This window comes from Epinephelus fuscoguttatus, linkage group LG16 (assembly GCF_011397635.1).
Source record: "Epinephelus fuscoguttatus linkage group LG16, E.fuscoguttatus.final_Chr_v1".
In the NCBI taxonomy this organism is placed as follows: Eukaryota; Metazoa; Chordata; class Actinopteri; order Perciformes; family Serranidae; genus Epinephelus; species Epinephelus fuscoguttatus.
Window position 1 is genome coordinate 495001 of NC_064767.1, and position 26500 is coordinate 521500.

Genomic DNA, 26500 nt, shown 5'->3' on the forward strand with positions numbered 1-26500 from the left:
AATATCTGTGTGACTAAAACACCTCTAGTTGGTTGTGCACTTTTCCAGGTGCATTTTTAAAGTTTTAAGTGTTTTATCAGATTGTTTTTTAGGTGCAGTTTTAATTTTTGGTTATTTTGTCGTCTTGTTTTCCAGGTGTGGTTCCAGAACCGGCGTGCAAAGTGGCGAAAGCGTGAGAAGTGTTGGGGCCGCAGCAGCGTCATGGCGGAGTACGGTCTGTACGGAGCGATGGTGCGACACTCAATCCCGCTGCCCGAGTCCATCCTCAATTCCGCCAAGAACGGCATGATGGGATCGTGCGCCCCCTGGCTGCTCGGTGAGCCGCATGCACGTCAGTGCCACGCACACGCACCACACCACACATCATTACACAAGGTTTATACACACTGAGCACAACACGGACACAACACGGACACAACACAGACACAACACGGATACAACACAGATGCAACACGGACACAACACGGACACAACACAGACACAACACGGACACAACACAGACACAACACGGACACAACACAGACACAACACGGACACAACACAGATGCAACACGGACACAACAGGGACACAACATGGACACAACAGGGACACAACACGGACACAACACAGACACAACATGGACACAACACAGACACAACAGGGACACAACACGGACACAACAGGAACACAACACAGGTGTGAGTCATTTAGACATGAATGACACATGTAAACAAAGTGTTTATTCAGTACTTTCTGTTCATGTTAATAACACATGTGACGCGCGCAGACTGGACTGAATCTGTGTCTCCGTCTCTGTCCTCACAGGAATGCACAAGAAGTCTCTAGAGATGTCCAAAAAGTGTCCCAGCCCTCGGGAGTCTGACTCGACACGATCAGACTCGTTCTGCGACGCCTCAGAGCGTCGGGGTGGCGGCGAGGTGAGGGAGGAGGAGGAGGAGCTACTGGAGATGGAGGAAGACGAGGAGATGGAGGATGAGGTGGCCATTGACCTGTCCAGCTCCTCCAAACAGCAGCAGCAACAGGAGGAGGCCGGGGGCTCCATAAGGCCCGCCTCCTCACCACGGCGGCAGAGCGGCGGCGAATCAGATGAACGCAGCTGAAGGTCGGACCAATCAAATGTATACAGACTGAAGCTGTGGTGACCATCTGATGATGGCGGTGGGAGCACAGAGATCTGATTGACTCTTCTTTCAGGGACCACATGAAGAGCCAATCAGAGAACAGCCATTACATTACTTGTTGCTTTGCAATTTATCATTACGTTAAGTTTTTAGGGGGAATTTCTGAATGTGTGTTAGCATGCTAAAATATTAGCTTCAAGGTTATATTTCATTATACTGATCAAGTTTACTGGTGCCATTAAATTTAACTTTATAGTACTGCTATTTATTAGCATGCTAAAATATTAGCTTTAAGGTAATATACAAATGTTTACTAAAATGATAAAATATAACAGCGTTATTTTGACATGCTAATAAAGGTTACATGCTATAATGACAACCTTTAGGCAGTATTTTGTTATATTCATAGAGTTTAGAGGTACCATCATATGTAACATGAGAGCGCTACCATTTTGACATGCTAATAAAGCTTAGCATGCTATAATATTAGCCTTTAAGTAATATACAAATGTTTACTGGTATGATAAAAATATAACAGAGCTACTATTTTAGGATGCTCATAAAGAGTTAGCATGCTAAAGTATTAGACTTTATGTGGTATATTATGATAATAATAAGGTTTACTAGTTTCATAAAATGTAACAGTGCTACTATTTTGGCATGCTAATTAATGGTAGCATGCTAAAATAACAGCAGGGGAAATTATTTGCCATGCTTACATTTACATTGTATTAACATTCAGTAGTATGCTAAAATATTAGCCACTGGACAATATCTATGCTAACAAATATTCATTATTAGTGAATGTATTAACAGCTGGTGGATTAAATTTTAGTGCCAGTGTTAACTGCACTATGCTAAACAGTTAGCATTAAGATTATAATAGTTATCAGCATATTAAAATATTGACCTGTGGGAAAGGTTTTATCATGCTAACAAATAACAACTGGTGATTAAAAATGTATTATGAGAGTGGTAAAATGCTTGTGTGTTAATTAACATCAGTAAGCTAAACTGTTAGCCTGCGGGTAATATTTTAAAATGCTACGAATACATACTGGTAGAGTATAATATAGCTAATATTTAAACACAGGAATTTTAGCATTAGTATGCTAATATATTAGACTGTGCACAAAATTTTGAAATGCTAACAAATGTTTACAGTAACATAAAATGTAAAATCAGACAAGAACAGATTGTCTTGTAGCATGCTAGGATATTAGGATGCTAAGAAACATTTACTGGTAATTGGAAATGTAGCCTAATCTTAAAGTGCTAATTTTAGTCACAAAATAAATGTTATGTATTGTGTTAAAAAAAGTGAAACAAATTCTGTCAGTGAACTGTCTGTGCTCCTGGGATGAAACATGCTAACATGGACACTGCTGCCATCGCTACCACCACTGCCACCACTGTCGCCGCCACAGAGAAACCAACGTAGAGAAATGGGACTGAGAGTCTTTTCTAAAAGACGCGTGAACTGAAGGAGGGTGTAAATATCCTGTGTGTGTGTGTGTGTGTGTGTGTGTGTGTGTGTGTGTTTAGTATTGTACTGTGCTGAGAGTGTGTTTTATATCTGTGTTTCTCTTTTGGAAAATAAGAAGTTATTTAATGTTTTAATCCTGTTGTGTTTTATATTTTGGCTGTTGAGCACTGATGAGCCTGACTCAGGTTCTATGAATGAATGTAATCTAAAAGTAATATTTGAAAAAGTTTGTTTATCATTATTATTATTAATATTATCATATGTCTGTACAGCAGCAGGTTGGTGAATAAAAAACAAAGTATTTTTTGAATCATTGGGACTTTTTTTATTTATTTATTCGACTGAAACACTGAATGGTTTCATTTAATTTGAATTAAGAGTCAGAATTAATGAGCACTAACATTATGATAGGCCACGTGTCACAGCTTCATGTCCATAAAACACAGTTTTTAGAGAATTCCTGGAAAAAAAATACAAGAGCATAATTATGAGGCTATCTAATTTTTAAATGCAATTTCATGTTTGAAAATGCACAATCTGGGCAAAAATGTTCATGAATGACAATTAACACGAAAACGGAATTATCATTCTGCCAAAAGTTTAAAGACATTTATTGTTGAACTTTTCATTTGATGATCGTCAAACAAAATGTGAATCCTAAACTTGAATGAACTGATAAACTGGATTTTTAAATTTGAACCCAGTTATCTTTTTTCAGTTATTTTAATCCAGTGAAATGTTTTAATAGTTGATCAACAAATTGGTGCAATTATACAAACAGATTTTGTAGTTTTGTTTCATCATAAACTGTGTGCCCACAAATTTAATTGCATTGGGTTGAATTATTTTGTTTTAATTTTGGCACCCACAGACTTCCGTATCAAAAATATTCTTGAAATTGCAAATTAAAGTGTCATATGTTCAAGGATCAGTACCTCCTCATATATTATACACTTTACTATATTATACCCATATCCCACATAATCTACCATGTTATAATATATTATGTTAATAAGTTGTGATTTGTTTTTCAGTTTATTCATCATTAATCACACTCCTGTCTCTTTTATAGTTTCTATTTTGTATTTCATTCAATTTCTAGTTTTATATTCTTATTTATTTATTTTCAATTTATAATCATCTGTCTTTGTGACATTGTTTGTGCTGCTGCAACAAGAATCAATAAAGGTTTATCATTTCTTAATAACAAACGATTCATTTGAATTAATTTAATTCAAATTGTTTTTCAGTGAAAGACAACAAACAAAATCATTATCTTGAATCCAACAACAGTCCATAATTTTGACTATATATATATATATATATATATATATATATATATATATGATGACGGTGATATTTACCGCGGCGGAGAAACTCTCTCTGAACAAACAAAACCCCGAAACCGAGGTAAGCTACCTGCGGCTATCTGTGGCTAACGGCTAACTTTACCTTAACTCTTTGGGTTCCAGGGATTTCCGGTGTAACGACAGGAGGAGTTTGAATGGTGGAGTCAAGTTAACTGAGCACATGACAGAAAAGAGGTTGACTTTGGTTTAACAATCCTCAAATAATTTCACCAAACTTAATCGGAAAGGCTTCTAATTTTAGCATTTTGAGTTTGTTAGCTAAGTGAAGAACACTGTTTACCGCAGCGCAACACAACAACAAAGAATTTAGACTTTGAGGCGTTAAAATAAAAGTTGAACATGGTTTATGAATCTGACACCGCGATGACAACAACAGTAACAGCCCTGCTACAGTTCGGCATGTGTGTGAAGGTGCTCCCACAGGAGGAGGAGGAGGAGGAGGAGGAGGAGGTTGTTGTTTCACATCCTTTAATGCAGCAGTTTGAAGCACAGCACAGGTATACAGCAACAGTACATGAAAGTGCTCAAGTAAAGTACAAGTACTTTCAACTTGTACTTCAGAGCAAGTTACAGACAATTAACGGGACTCGACGCTTCATCGAGCAGGTGTCTGCTCACCTGTACAGGTTGCAGTTTATTAAAATGAGTGAGGTTTAGTTAGACATGTGCACCTGCTGATCGGTTAGTCTGCTGACATCATATTAAGTGAACAAAGATTATGATGGGTCATTAATAGTTCCGGTCAAAGTTGTCTAATCATTGTGTGGGTGTTTTCTCTCCAAAGATGTTTTATGTGATCATTAATATTATTGTGTTAATGTATAAAATAATATTGACTGTTTGTTGGACAGAATAAGACATCTGAAGACAAATGAAGGACATGTCTCCTGTTTTGTGACATTTAATAGATGAAATAAATGAATCTAGTGGTCAAATTAATTAATTAATAGATCCATAAATAATCAAAATAATCCACAGTGGCAGCCCCACATGAAAATGTAATAATGACAAAATCTGCTCTGTTTAATTTCACCAGCAAAGAATAAAAGGTCATTAGAGTCTGACCTGGTCTTCACACAGTCAACAGCCTCACAGGTCCACATATTTAAACAGTTTGATGATGACAACCAGCAACAGTTGCTCATCTGTGTCTGTGTCTGTTCTTTCAGGAGAAACTCAGCAGTCTGGTGGACGGTATGTGTGTCGAAGCTGTAGATAAAATCCTGAAGATGATGGAGCTGGCTGCTGTGAAGCAGGAGGAGACTCCACGAGACCTGAAGGATCCACCAGGACACCTGCAGGATCCACCAGGACACCTGAGGGAGTCTGCTGATGTCAGCAAATGTTTAATGAAGACGACAGAAGGTGAGCTGAGGACACAGGGAGCTGCGTTCATACAGGGGAGCTGCACCAGGACAGGGTTCTGTAGAAGTACTTGGGTGCTGCACTTAGAGCTTGAGAGGCAGAAATCTAGAGAAGGAAAACACCCCCTCCTCCTGCAGCTCTCCTTCCCTGTCCTAAACCCCTCCCCCCAGACACCCACGGCACATGTACATTCTCCATACAGTAACCCAGTGTTTCATATTCTCTGATTTATTCATCTTGCCACCCCAGGAGGACAGTGGGCAGCAGCTCCAGAGTTGGACTTTAAGTCGGTGGCTGTAGTGGCTCAAATTCAGCCAGCTCCCAGCTCAAACCCCCCAGCATCAGGTGTGACAGCAGGCTGGTGGCCCCCAGCAGCGTCAGGTCTAACCTGTGTAACAGCAGCAACAGAAAGTTTGCTGATCTTGCAGGGAGTTGGGGCTGTCCGGTCCCCCCGGAGCTGGGGTTTTTGCTGCCTGGATTCAGGTTTCTGCAGCCGCTGACAGGGGGTCAGTCTCATTAGCTGCTACCTGCTCTCCTCCCAGTGAGGTGTTCTGTAGCGGCGGGGAGTGAGGCGGAGGACACACTGTGATTCAAGGCTCTAGATAACGTTAGCTACATGAATGCAAACACAAAACTGCAGCCGTTAGCAGAAGGCCGAACTATTAGCATCATTTTCTCTTCGTCTCTGAAACATGTGGTCCAGAGCCTGAACACAGAGTCAGAGGGTTCAAGGTTCAGTTTACTGTCTTTCAAACATGTATAAAAACAGTGGAGTACAGGATAGCGTGCAGAATAAATAACGTTACGTCAGTTGCCGGTAGCTGAGAAGCTGCTGCACTGCTGCATGTCGCCACGTGTTGAGTTTGGGCTCCGGCTCACTGTGACCAACGTTTCTCACCATGTTCAACCAGTTGTCACATTGATCACTGATGGCGAGGCCTGTGTTTGACACCAGGTGATGTCACAGAGTGTGTTCAGTGTTTCCTGTGTGTTTCAGGTGGAGGCGGTGGTGGTGAGCGCCCCCCCACAGGACAGACCTACATCCTGGTTTATGAGGTGAGTGAGTGACTCCACAGTGACAGAGTGAAGGTCTGAATCAAGTCACCCCCTCTCACTGTTGTCTGTCCTGCAGAGCAATGCTGTCGACTCCAAGTGTCTGCTGCTGCCTCTGCAGAGCCATGCTAATGCTAACGCTGATGCTAATGGTGAGTTTTTCTGACTCCGCCCATTCAGCTAAAAACCAGTCACACGTTTTAAAACGATGATTTCAAGTTTATTTGTTTGCAGGTAAACATAGAACTGTCTCCATGGATGCACCAGGGGAAGCCTCCTCCTCCCCTCCCCCACAGGCTGATGTCCCCGACCACGAGTACGCTCGTCCGCCCTCACTGCTGTCCAGAGTCTCTGCAGCACGCCACAGGAAACAGCGCCACAGCAGGAAGAAGAGAGGAGAGCCGAGCAGGCCTCAGACTGCGACAGGAGAAGGTTGGTGTCAGTGTTCGCAGTGCGGGATGATGTTTCCAAACACAGAGCGACTCTCAGACCACCACAGGAAGTCCCACCCTGTGTGCTCTGTGTGCGGCGCTGTGTTAACTGGCATCGTGATGCTGCGTGAACACGTGATCCAAGAGCACGGGCTGCTGCCGCACGCCTGCGACTACTGCCCCAAGAGGTTCAACCACAAAGCTCACCGCGACCTGCACGTGAAGGCGCGGCACACCGGAGAGAAAACCTGCCACTGCGACATCTGCGGGAAGGGTTACTCCTGCATCAGCATGCTGAAGACGCACCGCCTCACCCACTTTGAGAAGACGTTCACCTGCGACGTCTGCGGCAAAAGCTTCTACCACAGCGGCCACCTGAAGCGCCACAAACTGGTGCACCAGGAAGTGCGTCCGTACCAGTGCTCCACCTGCGGAAAGGGCTTCACCCAGGCTGAAAACCTGCGCACACACCAGGCTGTCCACACCGGAGAGAGGCAGCTCTGCTCCATCTGCGGCAAGAGCTTCCGCTTCCTGAAGAACCACGTCATCAGCAAACATTCACACGAGCTGCCCTCCAGCGAGCTGCCGCAAAGGGACGCTGTCATCACCTGCAATGCCTGCGGTAAGAAATTCCCCACGCCGTCGCAGTATAAGATCCACAAGCGGAGCCACACTGGGGAGAAACCGTTCTCCTGTGACGTCTGTGGGAAGAGTTACCGCCTGAAGGAGCAGCTGAGGGACCACAGGTACACCCACACCGGGGAGAAACCCTACAGGTGCACCCTCTGCTCCAAAACCTTCAACCTGGCCACCAGCTTCATGAGACACCGCAGCATCCACACCGGAGAGACGCCGTACAGCTGCCTCGACTGTGGCAAACACTTCCGCCTGCTCACCTTCCTCAAGGCTCACCTGCAGACCAAAGCTCACCTGAAGCAGACACAGCAGAGGCAGACCGCCGCCTCTGACCTCTGACCTCAGGTACATATACACGTCATGGCCAAAAGTATGTGGACAGTGCAGCAGTCCCTCCACATGTGACAACAAAAGGTCGTTGTTTGTCTCCTGTCGGCAGATTAACCATCAGAGGATCATTAAAAGTCATAAAGGTGATTAAATGTACAAACACAAAGGTGGGATTAACAGTGGTGTACATCCCATAATCTGACCTGTGCTCTGCACACAAACACAAACACAGTGAGAGTCACCGCTGGATGGAGAACAGCCTCGGCTGGATTACACCGAGGAGCATCAATTATCATGTGAGCGCAGCAAAGTGGGAATTATGAGCGATTAGGATTAATGTTTGTGATGGAAACACAGCAGGCAGAGACATTACTGTGGAGAGGTCAGAGGTCACTGAACAACAACACACATCTGATCACATCAGTTATTGTTTCATCTCTCAACGGTTCCAACAAGACACCAGGAAGTCAGAGTTTCATCTTCCTGTTCTCTCTCAGTGGAGGTCAGGTGTCTTTAGTCAGGGTACCATTAGCTTAGCTTAGTTTAGTTTAGCTTAGCATAGAGACAACATGTTGTAACCATGGATGGACAACTGAGCGGTGTGTGTGAGCCCAGGGGCCCATTGTGTCATGACATGATGCCTCACTGACATCATTAAACTCTGAGAGGATAGACACTGTCAGGAGACACTCGTTCTGTTGTGTAATATATGACACTGATGTGTGTGTGTGTGTGTGTGTGTGTGTGTGAACGAGGCTGTTCTCAGTTGTCAGCCGTCTGATGTGCAGGTTTAACATCGCAGTTAAAGAAAAACAACATTAATCAGCTTCAGGTTGAAGCAGCGCTGCTTTAATCTCCTTACACAGGCTTCAGTCAGGAGACAAACAGATTTAATAAAACCAGCTGCAGCATCTCTCTGACTTATCTCTGTCTGTAATGATTTCATATCAGATCATAATGTGTGTTAGCACTGAAGACAGCTTGGAGAAAACAGTGAGTTAGGGACTGTTGGTTATTATTGGGGGAGGGATGGATGTACTTTGTATTTTTGATAAATACTCTCCGAACCCTTAAACCAGCAGACACTGTAGAAACTCCTGTGATAATGATCTGATCTGTGAGGAGGAGGATTAGCATTGTGCTTCACGATTTCCCTCCACTGACGAGATATTCCGTCAAACCGTGTTTCCACTGTTATAAGACAGGGGGAGCTGTGGCACATGTTGTGAAATAGAACATATAAAATAAAATAAAATGAAAAGTAAATGGTTTCTGAAGCCGTGGAGACGTTGATGGACTCAGACTGTGACACTTCCTGTTTTGCTCAACATTATGAATTTGATTGGACAAAGACTGAACCATCACTGAATGTGATGTATTCCACTGCTGTGCCTCACACACAAAATTATTATTTTATTATTATTATTATTATTATTATTATTATATTATCATTCATACAGTTCAAACTGACGTAAGGAAATGAGAAAAAAATGTAAATGTAAAATTGATTTTATTTTTGAAAATGACAGACAAAAATGCAACTTTCTCATTTTTTTGTCGCAAATGTTTTTTTTTATGAACATGGTTATTTTTTTTAATTTTTTATCAAAAGTGTTGATAAAAAATAAATGGAATCAGACAAACTAACGGTCTGTTCTTTAGTTTGATGTATAACTGTTTACATATTTATAGAACAAATTATTCTGTGGGTCTCTAAATATATATACATATTTAAACATGAGATATATAAATATATAAACATAGTTAAACATCAGATATATATAAATATATATACATAGTTAAACATCAGATATATATAAATATATATGCATAGTTAAACATCAGATATATATAAATATATAAACATAGTTAAACATCAGATATATATAAATATATATACATATTTAAACATGAGATATATAAATATATAAACATAGTTAAACATCAGATATATATAAATATATATACATAGTTAAACATCAGATATATATAAATATATAAACATAGTTAAACATCAGATATATAAATATATAAACATAGTTAAACATCAGATATATATAAATATATATACATAGTTAAACATCAGATATATATAAATATATAAACATAGTTAAACATCAGATATATAAATATGTAAACATAGTTAAACATCAGATATATATAAATATATATGCATAGTTAAACATCAGATATATATAAATATATATACATAGTTAAACATCAGATATATATAAATATATATGTTAAACATCAGATATATATAAATATATAAACATAGTTAAACATGAGATATATATAAATATATATACATAGTTAAACATCAGATATATATAAATATATATGCATAGTTAAACATCAGATATATATAAATATATAAACATAGTTAAACATCAGATATATATAAATATATATATACATATTTAAACATGAGATATATAAATATATATAACATAGTTAAACATCAGATATATATAAATATATATGCATAGTTAAACATCATATATATATAAATATATTAACATAGTTAAACATCAGATATATATAAATATATATACATATTTAAACATGAGATATATAAATATATAAACATAGTTAAACATCAGATATATATAAATATATATACATAGTTAAACATCAGATATATAAATATATAAACATAGTTAAACATCAGATATATAAATATATATACATAGTTAAACATCAGATATATAAATATATATACATAGTTGAACATCAGATATATATAAATATATATGCATAGTTAAACATCAGATATATATAAATATATAAACATAGTTAAACATCAGATATATATAAATATATATACATAGTTAAACATCAGATATATATAAATATATATGCATAGTTAAACATCAGATATATAAATATATAAACATAGTTAAACATCAGATATATAAATATATATACATAGTTGAACATCAGATATACATAAATATATATACATAGTTAAACATCAGATATATAAATATATATACATAGTTGAACATCAGATATATAAATATATATACATAGTTAAACATCAGATATATAAATATATATACATAGTTGAACATCAGATATATATAAATATATATACATATTTAAACATGAGATATATAAATATATATACATAGTTGAACATCAGATATATATAAATATATATACATAGTTAAACATCAGATATATAAATATATATACATAGTTAAACATCAGATATATAAATATATATACATAGTTGAACATCAGATATACAGTACAGGCCAAAAGTTTGGACACACCTTTTCATTCAATGCGTTTTCTTTATTTTCATTATTTCTTTTATGTTCACAGAGTCTGTTACCATGGTGACTGACTCAGAGTTTCAGTTACCTCTCTTTCTGGAACGGATAGTTTCCCTCATCTCAGGGTTAACTTGCTCTGAGTTTTCACATAACCCGCTTTCTGGAATACCCCTTGATAAATAAATATATATACATATATAAACAGATATATAAATACAGAAAAGAGGTTTGAGCTTCAGTGTGCAGTTCACCAGATGACCTACAGGGAGCAGCAGCCATCAGAGCAGCGTTAATTAGGCAGGTGTTGTGACGTCATCATGATTAGTCAGTTTGAATGTTTCTTATGATTAAATCGGAACAAGATGACGTCATGTTTCATCCCACTGAAGCTGAATTGTGTGACTGAGAGATGTTTCAGCTTCAGTCTGAAGTTTCTGTTTTTAAACTCACACTTTGATCCAAGAGTACCTTGCTGCAGTCAAGATGGCCGACAAGGCGCCGCCATACATCCAATCCATGCTGGAAGTCACAACCGGAAGTTGGTTAATCGCCGCTCGATCCCGGAAATATGACCGAGCTAAAACAAAAATAAAGGCTTAAAAAACACGTACGTTTACACATAACATAATTTTATGCATTTTGTGCAGTTACATGTTTATCGTAACGGTATAAGTGACTAGTTAATTGTCTCGCCATGACTTTATAGGCTACTGTAAAACTCAGAAGTTAGTTAAAAGCCTACAATAATATCACTAAGTTATAATGCTAACGTTTCATGGATTTAACTTTAATATCAACGTTATGAATACGAATGTAAATATTATGTTTGTGTGGTGGTGGCCACACACACACACACACACACACACACACACACACATTCACAATAGGACTGAAGAATAACTAAAGTTAAATAAACTGAATTCTCAGATTAAATAAACTGAGAATTAATAAAAAATGAGAATTTACACAACCAAATAAACAGCACTTTCAGATTAGGCTGCAGTTGCAACAAGCACACATGGTCACAACAAATGTCATATTTACTTTCACATTAGCATATGGTTAATATTGATTTATGTTAACAGTAAAAAAGAAGGCACTGTAAATCATTGGTGGTACAGTGTAAGGGTTGTACTGCCCAGACATTATGCATTAATCATATGATCCTTCCTTTATCTCCTGGATCACAGATTACCTGAGAGGAAGCGCACAGTATGTCAGGTTGGGGAACTGTGCTTCTGGGACATTAATGAGCAGCACGGGGGCTCCACAGGAGACTGTCCTGGCTCCATTCCTGTTCACACTGTACACAGCAGACTTCAAATACAACTCTGAGTCCTGCCACATCCAGAAATACTCGGACGACACTGCTATTGTGGCATGTATCAGGAATGGGCAGGAATCTGAATACAGGGAACTGATAAAAGCCTTCAGTGACTGGAGTCACAAGAACTGTCTCCTACTGAACACCTCAGAGACCAAGGAAATGATTATAGATTCAAGCCCCCTCTTCAGCCAGTGAATACCTGTGGGATGGACATCAAGGTGGTGCCAAGTCATAAGTATCTAGGTGTACACCTGGATAATAATTTGGACTGGTCCCTACACATAGACGCTCTCTACAAAAAGGGGCAGAGCCGCCTCTTCTTCTTAAGGAAGCTCAGATCTCTTGACATCTGTAGTAAGATGCTGCAGATGTTTTATCAGTCTGTGGTGGCAAGTGTGTTGTTTTATGCTGCAGTCTGCTGGGGAGGAAGGAAAATTGTTGTAGATTCATGGTGTATTAATCTGCCTCTGCTACAAATATCATTCAAACACTGTGCAGACATAGCTCCCCACACCCCGTTTGTTCAAAGGCACAGAAGAGCATCTTAGAGAAATGACTTCAATGCTGCTGGTTGTATTTTCATCCACCAGGGATCTTCAGGGATGAGCGGGGACATCATGGGCAACACAATGGCGCCAGACATTTGTTACTGCAACAGAACAGGTATTTCCTGGGTCTAGAGATGTGTTCATTATCCAGTTTAGCTATTAAATGAATGCAATAATTATATTTTCCTATTGTCAGTCTTCTGTTAATTCTATTTTATTTCTGGAATCCAATAAAACACAATATTACACTATCATACTGGCAATAACAACTTCACTTGGAGTTCTCTTTTTTGTAAACAACGTCTTTACTGAGTTCAATCATGTCACAGCAGCTCAAGCTGTACAGATAGGAAGGAGAAAGTGACAGTAGGATACTTATAAAATTAAGCTAAAAATCAACATTTGTATATACATATCAGAATCAAAGATATACAAATATAACAAATATAAAATATAAAATATTAAGTACTAAATGGGCAGGGCTATACACACAAGACTACTTACAGTATATACACCTTTCACTTGTACATATATATGGGAGAGATATGGATATATGTGCAGGATAATTGTGTACAGAGTTGTACAATACACATATGGTGTGTAACATTAAGAATAAAAATACTAAGCAATGTACATACTAAGCCATGTAAGCAATGTAAACTATGTTTACATTTACGGATTGCACAGAATATTAGCAGCGAGATTTTACAGTGCGATACACAGTGGAATAAATATTGCATAGAGATAAAAAACAGTGTAAACATACAGTATTGCACGAGGTAGGGAAGTAGAGTTATACAACAGACATAACAGTGCTACATTAAGTCGTGCACATGTGTAGAAATGTTTGCAGGCTGCAAGTATACCTGATGAAGGTCGTTCAGACCGAAACGTCGTTTATTCAATAAATCAAGACAAAGCGAGACAGTGTGCGGGAGTCTCCCTAATTGTTCTTCGAGTTGAATTTTCCTCTGACGCACCTGTCACACACTCAGGTGTGCACAGATTTTTTTTTTTTGATGTTTTGATGAACATACCCTTGAAATGCACTGCATTTGCCTCATGATTCGCCAAGTGCCTCTGGATGACACTTTCGTTTTTGGTAGTGAATCTGGGGCAGAGAGGACACGCAAACACAGATGGTGACACGGTTGTGCACTTCAGCCTGTTTCAATTATAGAAGGGTGCATCTGGAAGAAAAGAATATGTCAGAATCAGAATCAGAAATACTTTACTGATCCCCGGGGGGAAATTGTTAGTGTTACAGTTGCTCCTATTCAACAAAGACTGTAGTATAATATATAACATATAGACATATAAAATGTACAACAATATGTACAATACAATAGAATATATGCAACAATATATACAGCAGTGGCACACATACTAGTGTAAAAAAAAAACAAAGTGTCGTTGCCATGGTGACATGATTGAAGGATGGATGAGGATGAGGAGGGATAATAATAATAGCGTGTGAAAACTCCTTTGGCAAATAACACGGCCTGAGTCCAACAGCCAACAGTTCTATGTCCGGGCAACAGATATGTTCCTTGATGGTAATAATAATGTGACCAGGATCACACGAACTATATATATATATATATATATATATATATATATTGCACCCTGAGGTATTTTATTTGTATATAGTATGTAAATATAGAAACTGTGTAAATATGTGGGTCTGCCAATAATTTATTCTTTTTTTTGTAAAGGGTCCTAACAGTCCTACAGTAGTGCCAGGGGCAAGGTATGAGAATGCCTCCTTATTATCAACCATTGTTTGCATGTCTGTAGCCTGAGATTTAACACGTGCTCTGTTAAATTTACAGGGAAAGTGCTGATTGCCGTTTACTGCCTACTATTATATTTGGATTTTGTTTTTAGTAGTTGGAGTACATGGCTAACTTATAACTCTGGGTTTTTTTTGTTGTAGTGCTGCAGCTGGTGTTGGCCTTTGGTCACAGGAGCAGCTGGTGCAGTGGGAGTTCACCTGTCGATTTGTGGTGTTATCCTTTAAGGTTTGCTGTGGCACTGGTATTAATTTGGGTGTGTTTCTGTTGGGGTAAAGAGGGTTTATTTTGTTTTCTAGTTTTGGCATTTAATTATTTCTTGTTTTGTTCACATATAGTATACTGCCAGTGCACCAGCCTGCTGACCGGTGTGCCACCACCACCTGCAGCGAAATATTTGACTTTTTTTAACTTTTTTAAATTGATGTTAGCGACCCTCCACCATAATAAAACAGCCTGTTACGGCATTTTGACCCACACTGACTGTTTGTATCTATTTATACACACACATACATATATATGTAAGAAATAAATATGCGCATGTGTGTGTATAGGGTAATACACACACCAAAAACGCTGAAAAAATTGCCATACGACTTTGTGTACTTTCTTTGGCTAAACTAACGTTAGCCCAGACCATCGAGTCAAGCGGAGAAACAGCCTTCACCAGACATGACACTCTAATTCTTCGATGCATCGCATTTGTAAGTAGCACAAATTATATCTTAGAAACCATACCACACTCGTTGGATGATAATTAAAAGACTATTTTTCTTACCGTTCTCTCGTTCTCTGAACACAACCCGCTAATCAGTATGGCCACGGAATAAGCAAAAAATTACACGAAGAAGAAACTTCCGCTTGGGACTTTCCAACTTTCCGGTATAGACTAGATATATGGCGGCGCCCTAGTCGGCCATCTTGACTGCAGTTGGGTCCCTCTCGATTAAATGATAGGTTTCAGGTAGACCCAGTAAATGAGGCTGCTCTTCAGTCAAATGTTATTTTTACACATTTCTTTCAGAGCAAAATCCAAAACTCCTGAAACTGATCTAAGGGACTGTTCTGTATTTATCTATAAATGACTTATTAGACTTTTAAACTTTGATGTTTGAACATTAAAAGTAGTTTTTCACTCTTGTCCTGCAAACCGTTTATTTTTGGACAAATTTGAAATGAGATGTAAAATAAAGTGATTTTGATGAAATATTTATAGTTTAAGCTCATATTTTGTTTTTCTGAAAGAAGCATTCGTCACATGATGCATCACAGGACCGTCGGAAATTAGAAAAGGCAACTATAATTCTGTTTTTACAAGTTTTGGCTGATAAATGGTTCATTTGGGAGAATTTTAAACAAAACATGACACAATTTGGAATCTATGTTTTCTTTAAAAATCTGCATTAAGATAAATAGAAAATACAACCATTTAATGTTGAACTGCTAAAAGTAAAACTGAAAACCTGCGGGAAAACAAAAAAAATTAAAAATGCAATTAAAGTCAAGTCAAGTCAACTTTATTTATAAAGCACATTTAAAAAACAGCTCACGTTGACCGAAGTGCTGAACATATAAAAATAAAAATGAAAAAATACAGAAGAAACACAATAACACAAAAAACAGAGCCATAGCAGCACATACATAAATACATAAATCAAGGCACAAATAAGCACAGAGTGGGAGATTAAAATATCATGTCAGGGGGATACAAATGCTTTTGAGAAGAGATATGTTTTGAGCCTAGATTTAAACGAGTCAATGGAAGGGGCAAATCTGATAGAAGGGGGGATGCTGTTCCAGAGTCTGGGGGCTGCGACCGCAAAGCCACGGTCACCCCTGTGTTTAAAATTGGAGCGCCATACTGCTAGGAGCCCCAGGTCAGCCGACCTGAGGGATCTGGAGGTAGCATAGGGGGTTAAAAGTTCTGTGAGGTAGGTGGGGGCCAGACCATTCAGGGATTTATATACAAACAGAAGCAGTTTAAAATCAATTCTGAATTGAACAGGTAGCCAGTGGAGAGAGGCCAGGATGGGGGTGATGTGGTCTCTCTTACGGGTTCCTGTTAGAAGTCTGGCTGCAGCATTTTGTACCATTTGTAAGCGGGAGAGAGATGATTGATTGATTCCGGTGTACAGTGAATTGCACTAATCCAGGCGGGTGGAAATGAAGGCGTGGATGACTTTTTCTGGATCCTTGAATGTGAGGAATGACTTGAGTTTTGAGATGGTGCAGAGTTGGGAAAAAAACGGCTTTAACTACTGAATTGACCTGTATATCAAACATGAGTGGTGAATCAAAAATGAAACCAAGGTTTTTGACGTGAGGTTTGATGAAAGTGGATAGGTTGCCAAGACTGTTGGATATCAGGTTGATGTTGTCAGAGGGGCTGAAGAGAATTATTTCTGATTTACTGTCATTGAGTTGAAGGAAGTTTGCTGCCATCCAGGACTTTATTTCATTAATGCAGCTGTGGATGTTGGTGAGTTTGGACTGGTCGTTAGGTTTGAGGGGAAGATAAAGCTGGGTGTCGTCAGCATAACAGTGGAAGGAGATGTCGTGTTTTTGAATGATTTGACTGAGGGGGAGCATGTATATGGAGAAGAGAATGGGACCTAGGATTGAACCTTGAGGGACACCGCAGGAGAGGGTAGCTGAGGGGGAGGAGAGTGATCCAATGTTTATGGAGAAGCTTCTATTGTTGAGGTAGGATGTGAACGGATGTTAAATAACATGATGAAAATAAAAGGGAACGATGAAGGGAAAATGAAAAATATTTTCAAATGTTTTGAATTGTAGTTATCTGTAAGCTTAATATAGACAAATCTAGTTTAGAAAAAAGATAACACTGAATTAAATACAAATACACAATTCTGTCAATAAAAGAATTTAAAAATGAAAAAAGTGAAATAAATAAGTGAAAATTAAGACATTTAAAACATTTTTTTCATAAGTTTTGAAAAATAATTGGAAAATATTTTTATTTTTATTAAGATTTATTAACATTTTAATTTAAAAAAAATGTTTTGTTTTTTTTAAAAAATAAAAATAATTTTTACCCCACTTTGTCCCCCTTTTATTAAGGAACTTTGTTTTGAATTTTTGTGTTTTGTTTAGTTTGTGTTGACATTTTTTTCTTATCTTTTCAAACTCTGTTTAAATTGTTGTTCTGACATCTCTCCACTTTGTGCATGTATAGGTCCTGTTTGTGCATGTGTGTGTCTTTCGGACCTGTGTGTAATTGACAAAAGAGTGAAAAAAATGAATTCCCCTCAGGGGGATTAATAAAGTATATAAAATAAAAAAATAAAAAATATATATATTGTTATTTTAATGTTGTTATTTTGTTATTATTTAATGTCATTATTTATTGTTGTTATTTAATGTTATTGTTTAATGTTATTATTTATTGTTATTTATTGTTGTTATTTAATATTATTGTTTAATGTTATTATTATTTATTGTTGTTATTTAATGTTATTGTTTAATGTTATTATTTATTATTATTTATTGTTGTTATTTAATGTTATTGTTTAATGTTTTTATTTATTAATTTTTATTGTTGTTATTTATTGTTGTTATTTATACCAAAAACATTTCAGTAACTTTGCGTTTGAAGCCAAAAGTCAGTAACAGTCAAATCTGTGTTATACACTTAAAAAAATAATTTATTTGTGTTATTATTTTTATGATGTCATAAAAGTGTCTCAGTCACGTGCTCAGTAGTAAGGCAGGATGACGTTTATATAAGAGGTCACGTGACTGTTCGCAGAGTTTTGACATTAAAGTTGCTCCGTACCTGCTGACACCTGAGAGCACCTGAGAGTAGGAGGAGTGTGTGTGTGTGTGTGTGTGTGTGTGTGTGTGTGTGTGTGTGTGTGTGTGTGTGTGTGTGTGTGTGTCAGTTCTGGATGCAGAGGATCAGCATGGCGGCTCACGGCTGCAGGAGGACCGGACTTCTCAGGACCCTCCTGACCCGCAGCGGGACTCCGGGACCGGGCCACAGCAGCACGGTACCGGGACACCGCCGCTGCCTGTTCTCCGTTGCTGACCCTGCGCCGCTTCCTCCACCGGGCACCTGGAGCTCCCGGCTGTCCCGGCTCTCACACCGGGACCTGTATCGGATCTCTGTGACCGACCCGGATCAGTTCTGGGGCTCCGCCGCGGCGGACAGGCTCCGCTGGGTGGAACCGTTTCATCGGGTCCGGGACTGCGAGCTCAGCAGCGGGAGGATCAGCTGGTTCCTGGGAGGGAAGATCAACGTGTCCGGTGAGCCATTAACCATCACACAGATTATCGATCAGCTGAGCTCGATCAATAATCAATACACAGAGCTGATCACTTCCTGTGCTGTGGCGGGAAATGTTTCAATAAGTCTGAAAAGTGACGACACACAACCGGTAACACAGGCAGCACTTCAATAATCTGATAATCAGAAAAACCTGGTTTACATGATTCAGTTCTCCCCAAGTACATGACATAAAACTCAAACCACCATATATTAGCAGAATAAAGCACTCATCATGCTGACAGCTTGTGTTCTTACAGTACTGTTTGTTCTTATCATTAACAAATACATGTGAGAGCATTCTAATGTGTAGTTTATCAATGAGGAGCCAGTTTTACATACTTTGGGTAGATTCGTAGTAAAAGTACTGCAAAGTGCAATATACAAGTGTATTGTATATAAACTTGTCACACAAAGTGCATAACATATAAGTAAGATAAAATAAAAGTGACAGTTTAAACACTGAGAATATAAACATATAGTATTTTATGTAAAATCTGAAAGGAAACAAAAGCTGTCAGATTAACGTAGTGGAGTAGAAAGTACAATATTTCCCTCTAAACTGTAGTGGAGTGTAAAACAGCAAAACCCGAAAGACACCAGATTAAAGGGTAAACATGCACCGAGTAATCTGACTACTGGGGACGAAGCTAGGTGTGTTTATCTGATTTCTCATAATCAGATAATGGCTTTTATCTGATAAAGCCTATCGGATCATGCTGTCTACATGACCACTTGAATAATCAGGTAACTCCAGAAATCAGATACTGATCGGTTTATTAGTGTGCAGGTAAACACACTCACTGAATCAAAGTTACAATCTGAGGAGTAATAGATTACAGTTATTGGGAAGTTTTAGTTTCACTTTACAAACTGTGAACACACACACACACACACACACACACACACACACACACACACTCTGGCATTAAACAGGACCAACAGGTCTGACATCAGACTGAGGATATGTGTGTGTGTGTGTGTGTGTGTGTGTGTGTGTGTGTGCAGTGGTGTAGTGGAGGATATACCTGTGTCTACCTGTGTCTACCTGTGTGTACCTGTGTGTACCTGTGTATATAGTGAGGACACAGAGACAGTTTAGTGAGTGCCCCCCCCCCATCTGATAGTAATCCAGTAATATTCCAGTGAGCAGCAGGATGATCTGACAGCAGGATTTTCTTCTTCTCTGGTTACATAAATGATTTTGGTGAATCTGCTGTGAGACACAAACAGGATCTGTGCTGGTGAACCTGTTTAAGGATTAATGTTCAATCACAGAATAAAGGCCTGAACATACTCGGGCGGAACGTACGTGGAACGGACTCCGCGGAGGTCCACGTGGACTGAAAGCGGACGTCTGCAAGCCCTGTGCCCACAAAGCTCAGATTTTACGACCTCGCGAACTCTGCTCGGCGCACCAGTGACTGCTCGGCGCACCAGTGACTGCTCGGCGCACCAGTGACTGCTCGGCATGTGTTTTCCACATCGCTGGGATTTTTCACGGACATTTTTACAGGAAACTACAACACACAAGTGCGCTGGACTATGGACGCTCACATGACTGCAGACATTCCTCACGGAGACTGTTCCGCATACGTTCAGGCCTTAAATGAAGACGGGATCACTTTCAGCTCACCCACAGACTCACCCACAGACTCACCCACAGACTCACCCACAGATTGACCCACAGACTCACCCACAGATTGACCCACAGACTCACCCACAGATTCACCCACAGACTCACCCACAGATTGACCCACAGACTCACCCACAGACTCACCCACAGACTCACCCACAGATTGACCCACAGACTCACCCACAGACTCACCCACAGACTCACCCACAGATTGACCCACAGACTCACCCACAGACTCACCCACAGACTCACCCACAGATTGACCCACAGACTCACCCACAGACTCACCCACAGACTCACCCACAGACTCACCCACAGACTCACCCACAGATTCACCCACAGACTCACCCACAGACTCACCCACAGATTGACCCACAGACTCACCCACAGACTCACCCACAGATTGACCCACAGACTCACCCACAGACTCACCCACAGATTGACCCACAGACTCACCCACAGACTCACCCACAGACTCACCCACAGATTGACCCACAGACTCACCCACAGACTCACCCACAGACTCACCCACAGATTCTAGCTGCTGCTTGTAACGGTCCTGATGTCAGTGTCTCCTCCACCGGCTGCATGTGTGTGACAAAGTGTGTTGTATTCAGTCACCTTCATTCATGTTTCTGATGATGTCATTCGTAACGTATAGCCCTGCCTCTTTCACATGAACACTGACTGAACTGGTTAATAACCAGCTGTGTAGTAACTGGTTATCAGGCGGAAGATGTGGGTCCTGGGTACGTTGGACTGGCTTCAGGTCAGCTGTTCAGCATCAGTTACCATGGTGATTTATCCAGAGTTAACCCTGAAGTTAATGCTAACGCCACATCCTGCTTCACAGTCCTAACCTCTGATCTTCAGTTGTTTCACAGCAAATGTTTGACAGGAGGCAGGAACTGTGTTCTCAGTGATAAGTGTGGGTGAGTTTTTTATTTCCATTTAAAGCTGGTTGAGATCATGTTTTAAAGAGTAGATGAATGTCAGAAGGTTTTTAAAGAGACAGTAAACTGATATCTGTATATCACACTGTGAACACTCGTCCTGTCTGTGTGTGTTTCAGTGAACTGTCTGGACGTCCACGTGGAGAAACATCCTGAGCGAGTGGCTCTGATCTGGGAGCGAGACGAGCCGGGCACTGAGGTGAAGGTCACCTACAGGTACGAACACCTGTGAACATCTGACCTGCAGCACAGACTGAGACCTGCCCTGTGTTCCTGTATCCTCCCTGTATGCAGATGATACTGTTCTTTATCTTATCTCCATACTGTGCTGATGTTATCTGAGCACCATAAATGTAAGGGACAGACCTGAAGACGTATGTTCAGCTGGTAAATTTTAACTCATGGATAATGAATAACTACAGTCAGGATGAAGAAAAAACAAAGTTATTGTCAAATATGACACATAACAGAACTGTGAGGTCATCACAGCTGTTTTTATCTTTAAGAAGGATTTGTATATTTATTTAACCTTTATTTAACCAGGAAGTCCCGTTGAGCGACCTGTTGTGACAAATATAATGTATAACAACAACAGCTGTTCAAACACAGCGACCTCTCAAGAGAAACACCATCATGTCTCTGTCACCACATTCTTTATGATGTCATTAAATTCATCAGTGGATAGACGTGTTTTTATTTTACATCTTTATGACGATTGTTTTTGGATTTAATTTAATTGGTGTGTACATAATTCTAGTGTGTGTCACACAAATCAAACCAAAATGTTGCACCTTTCATGCAGTGTAGCACAGTGCCCTCTGGAATGCTACATCTGAAACAGATAATTGAAACTGTAGGATTATAGCGCTATAACTTTTGAGGACATCTGAGCATTGGAATTAAGCAGTTTGTAACGACTGAAATTCAGTCTGAAGCTCCTGCACTGCCTGCACCATGGAGGCAGCATGTGTGTAAATGACAGTGTTGTCTGCATTTATTTGTAATTTTGATTAAATGTTTTTACCCAAATCATTTATAAACATAGAAAACAAAATAGGCCCCAAGGTGGAACCCTGGGGGACGCCGTGGGTTATCTCAAGAAATTCTGATTTATGGCTTTAAGTCATTGAACCTGAGTTGTGTATTTGATTGTCATGTAGCTCAGTGGTTCCCAACTGGTGTGTCACAGGAAAATTCTGAATGTACCGCAAGTGACTCACAAACATGTAAAGTTTGTTAAAACACACTTTATTTTGAAGTACAGTGAATTTCCAGCACAGAGCTTTTATTTTGAAGAGCTGTCTGTGGAGTGAGTGACAGACAGACGGATACTGGACAGAGGCAGCAGGTAGCTCAGAGACATGGACAAACACAAGTGTGGCGCTGAATATATTAAACTGTGGGACGCTGATGACTGAGGACAAATCTGGACCAGTTGGAAACCACTGCTGTCATGACTTGTCCTTCAGAGGATGATGTCATTACCATCAGTCTCAGTGTCCTTCTGTCTGTTCAACAGGGAGCTGCTGGAGACCACCTGCCGCCTCGCCAACACCCTCAAGAGCCATGGGATCCAGAGGGGGGACAGGGTGGCCATTTACATGCCGGTGTCACCGCTGGCAGTGGCAGCCATGATGGCATGCGCCCGTATTGGTGCGGTGCACACAGTGGTGTTTGCTGGGTTCAGCTCGGAGGCTCTGGCAGGGAGGATCCAGGACGGTGAGTCTTCTTCCACTGGGACTGGGTTTACTGGTTCTACTGGGGCAGCACCTGGTGGACGTTGAAGGAACTGCAGCTCTGAAGCTTTTTTAGCCTCCTGGTTTTGGTTTGATGACACATTTCCTGTCACCATGAGGTTTATTACTGACATATTTCTCCATGTACTGGATGATTGTGATGACATGTGGCTCAGTGTTCATGTTCCTCTCAAAACTATAGTAACTTTAATGATCCTCTGACTCCAGCGCCATCATCAGGTCAACATGTTCATGTGTCCAACACTTTGTGACCAGATACCCGCAGAACTGATCAAAGACAATTTTGTGTTCATCCCTGCTGGAAGTGCCCCGATGTCTCAATAACAAACAGATGCTTTAAGCCTCAGTATTGTTCTGGAGACGTTCTCCACTGGTTCCTCAGCTTCGTTTAATTTAAGCCCAGTTCAGACCAAAGATTCACGACGACATGAAACTGTTTTAGAGTGTTGCAGAGAACTGGGCGGTCTGAGCTGGACTGCAGCCGGCGGATGGTGTCACCTGCAGCATTGCTCTATATAAGGTTCTGTTCAGCAACAGGTTGATTACAAGCCAAAGAACTTTATTAATAAAACACTGGTTCTGGATTCAAATCAATGCTGATTCAAACCAATAAAATGTGACATTTTTAAGAAAAACAAAGAACAATAAAAATAAGATAAAAACAAAATACCATCACTGAGGCAGCTCAAATCAAACTACTAGAATAATACAAAAATAATGAACAGAAGTTCATGTGAAGCTTTTTATTGTTGCGTTTGCAGCAATGTGAAGGTCGGAGCAGCTGGAGCCCAAAATACAGGATCACACCGAAGCATGATGGGAAGCACCAAACACCACAGAGACAGATACAGAGCGTTTCCACAGAGACACAAGAAGAAAGAAACTTTCCTCTGGTCCAAACAGCCATTTAACATCACACCATGACCGTGTTGTGGTCACCATGTCTCTGAACATCTCATTTAACTTTGCAGCGCCCGGTAGCCCGGTCCTTGTTAGTTCTGACCTGTGGCCCTTTGCTCCACGCCATCGGCTTTGTCTCCTCCTTTCAGCTTAAACTGTTCAGTCAAAGAAAGGCAGAGGCCAAAAAATAATCTTTAACTTTCAGTTTGGGCCCTTATCTTATCCTGAGGCCCCTTATCTTATCCTGAGGCCCCTTTAATTCTTCCTGAGGTGCCTCACTTCTTAAAGGACCGTCATATATAAGAGTTCAGTGTATCTTTATGTTTCCTAACAGTTTGTTTCCTCATTAAAATGATGAACTTTATTAGTGCTGTCTTTGTCTGACGGAGCTGAGGTTTCACCTGAGCCACAGTGAACGCCTCGCCCCCCTGGCTGCAGCTCTCAGCAGTCTGTTGGTTTAATCAGATCTCTGGAGGTCACACTCGCTGCTCAAGGACTCAACGTGTGTTTTGGAAACAGCCGGCGCCTTCAAACCCAAACAGAACATTTCCACGGCCGGCTGAGCAGCAGGAGCAGCAGAGCATGATGGGAGTGCAGAAACTACCTGCAGAGTCTGTGAGATAAACTTCAGCTCAGTGTTTGTTCCAGAACATTAACAACACCCTGATATGTGACAGGCTTCATTAAAACTGTACTGAGCAGCGCTCTCACAGTTCACCCCTCCAATCTGACGCTTTTGCAAATGCTCTGAGACCTGCCGCCATCGAGCCTCTGCTGAAGAACTGCAGTCCTGATGCCTCTGTACTTTCTGAAGCTGAGTGGAGTTGTTTCAGCCCTGAGGCTGCACTGTGTGATAAATGACGTCTGTCTGAACACAGACCCAGAGTAAAAGTTCTGCTCTGACCCGGCGGACTGTCCTGATACTGGGCCGGACTCTGAACTGTCCTTAAATGGTTCAGGTCACACCTTCGTGACAGGCAGTACTTTATCTTGATTGGTAACTAATGTCAGAGCAGATGGCCATGACATGTGGGGTCCCTCAGGGGTCGATTTTGGGACTCCTCTTGTTTAATCTCTGCCTGCTTCAATTAGTACAAATGGTACAGAATAATAATGTATTCTGCAGATGACACAGATAAACGTATCATTTTCACCTGTGGTCTCATTTATAAAACAGTGTGAAGGATCCAAACTAAAAATGTACGCACGGACAAAAGCCAAAAATGGTGTGCACCAAAAATTGTTCCACAGTTTCTACAGTCAGGCTCCACCTCAGCGTCTGTGTCGCCAGTACCCGGCTCTAAAATATTCATCAGCATGGGTCAAAGTTTCCCCCATCAAGTCTGTTTTTATAGATCATAACTTTGAACCAATATGAATATGAACTTATAAACAGTTTAACAACACTAAAACACGGAAATAAGTACGAGAGCAGTGCGGCTCACCTCTGTCATGGAGTACAACAGCAGCAGGGGGGATCTCAGGTGGCAGACACCTCTTTATAGGTGGGACAGAAACTGAGGGTCATTCCACATATCGAGGCCGAAGCGTGTCAGGTAGCAACTGAAAAAGGTTTTATGTAATTATACTTAATATCACAAACGTACATTTGACTTTGTTTCACATGTTACTGCTGAATAACTGACCCTGTGACATTTGGGCCACGGACAGAGTGTCAGCTCTCACCTCCAACAGTCACACAGGAACCCTTCCTGGACTCAGATTTAAATTTCACTGCCGCAACAAATGTGTACCGTCACCTGCCTGCTACCATCTAAAGACCACAGCTAGAGTCAGAGTGAGACCTTGAAAGGTTTGGCCATGCCTTTATTTCCTGTAGATTAGAGATTAGATTACTACAGCAGTGTGTGTGTGCCACTTTATAACAAACATATTTCAGATTATTCAGAAGGCTGCCGCTGAAATATGAGCACACTGGTTCAGGTCTAACATCCTCAGATGTCCTGGTCACCAGTGTCATGTCTTGAGTCATGACGCTGATTGATGATGTTGGAGGAAACGTGTTGACCATGTGAGCAGATGTCGAACCAGCTGTGGAAAAAAAGCTGCAGTTTGAAATATGATAATTTTGGATTCAGTGTTACAGCTGATGGGTTTGAATTTTAAATTGATGTGTGATTAATTTGGACCAGTTATTCTCATTTGGTCCGTCTGTAAGACTTTGAAATGAGCTGGTCGTCAGCTGATTCAGATGCTGCTGTTAGCG

At 40.2% G+C, this 26500-nt stretch overlaps 3 protein-coding genes across 4 annotated transcripts in view; all 3 read left to right on the forward strand.

Moving 5' to 3' along the window:
- vsx1 (visual system homeobox 1 homolog, chx10-like) overlaps nt 1–1101 on the forward strand; it is a 4949-nt gene extending 3848 nt beyond the window's left edge. Inside the window, exons 4-5 of the mRNA XM_049600075.1 lie at nt 136–331; nt 806–1101. Of these exons, the coding sequence (XP_049456032.1) occupies nt 136–331; nt 806–1101 (492 nt within the window). The remainder of the gene's footprint in view (nt 1–135; nt 332–805) is intronic.
- Nucleotides 1102–3955: 2854 nt separating this feature from the next.
- Nucleotides 3956–9427, forward strand: LOC125903816 (zinc finger protein 135-like). Its single transcript, XM_049600970.1, has 5 exons — nt 3956–4018; nt 5148–5343; nt 6341–6399; nt 6476–6548; nt 6631–9427. The coding sequence occupies exons 1-5, from the start codon at nt 3956–3958 to the stop codon at nt 7800–7802; spliced, it is 1563 nt and encodes a 520-aa protein (XP_049456927.1). The 3' UTR covers nt 7803–9427.
- A 9102-nt stretch (nt 9428–18529) lies between these two features.
- The window catches only part of LOC125903262 (acetyl-coenzyme A synthetase 2-like, mitochondrial), a 32515-nt gene continuing 24544 nt past the window's right edge, over nt 18530–26500 (forward strand). Inside the window, exons 1-3 of one of the 2 annotated variants that reach the window (XM_049600074.1) lie at nt 18530–19008; nt 21736–21832; nt 23136–23335. In XM_049600074.1, coding sequence (XP_049456031.1) covers nt 18651–19008; nt 21736–21832; nt 23136–23335 — 655 coding nt within the window. In that variant the 5' untranslated portion in view covers nt 18530–18650. The remainder of the gene's footprint in view (nt 19009–21735; nt 21833–23135; nt 23336–26500) is intronic. The other variant, XM_049600073.1, reaches the window with a different exon arrangement.

Coding starts and splice junctions, on each gene's coding strand:
- LOC125903816 (XM_049600970.1), top strand. CDS start 3,956: ATGACGGTGATATTTACCGCGGCGGAGAAACTCTCTCTGAACAAACAA. Junction 4,019..5,147: donor AACAAAACCCCGAAACCGAG/GTAAGCTACCTG, acceptor CTGTTCTTTCAG/GAGAAACTCAGCAGTCTGGT. Junction 6,549..6,630: donor TGCTAACGCTGATGCTAATG/GTGAGTTTTTCT, acceptor ATTTGTTTGCAG/GTAAACATAGAACTGTCTCC.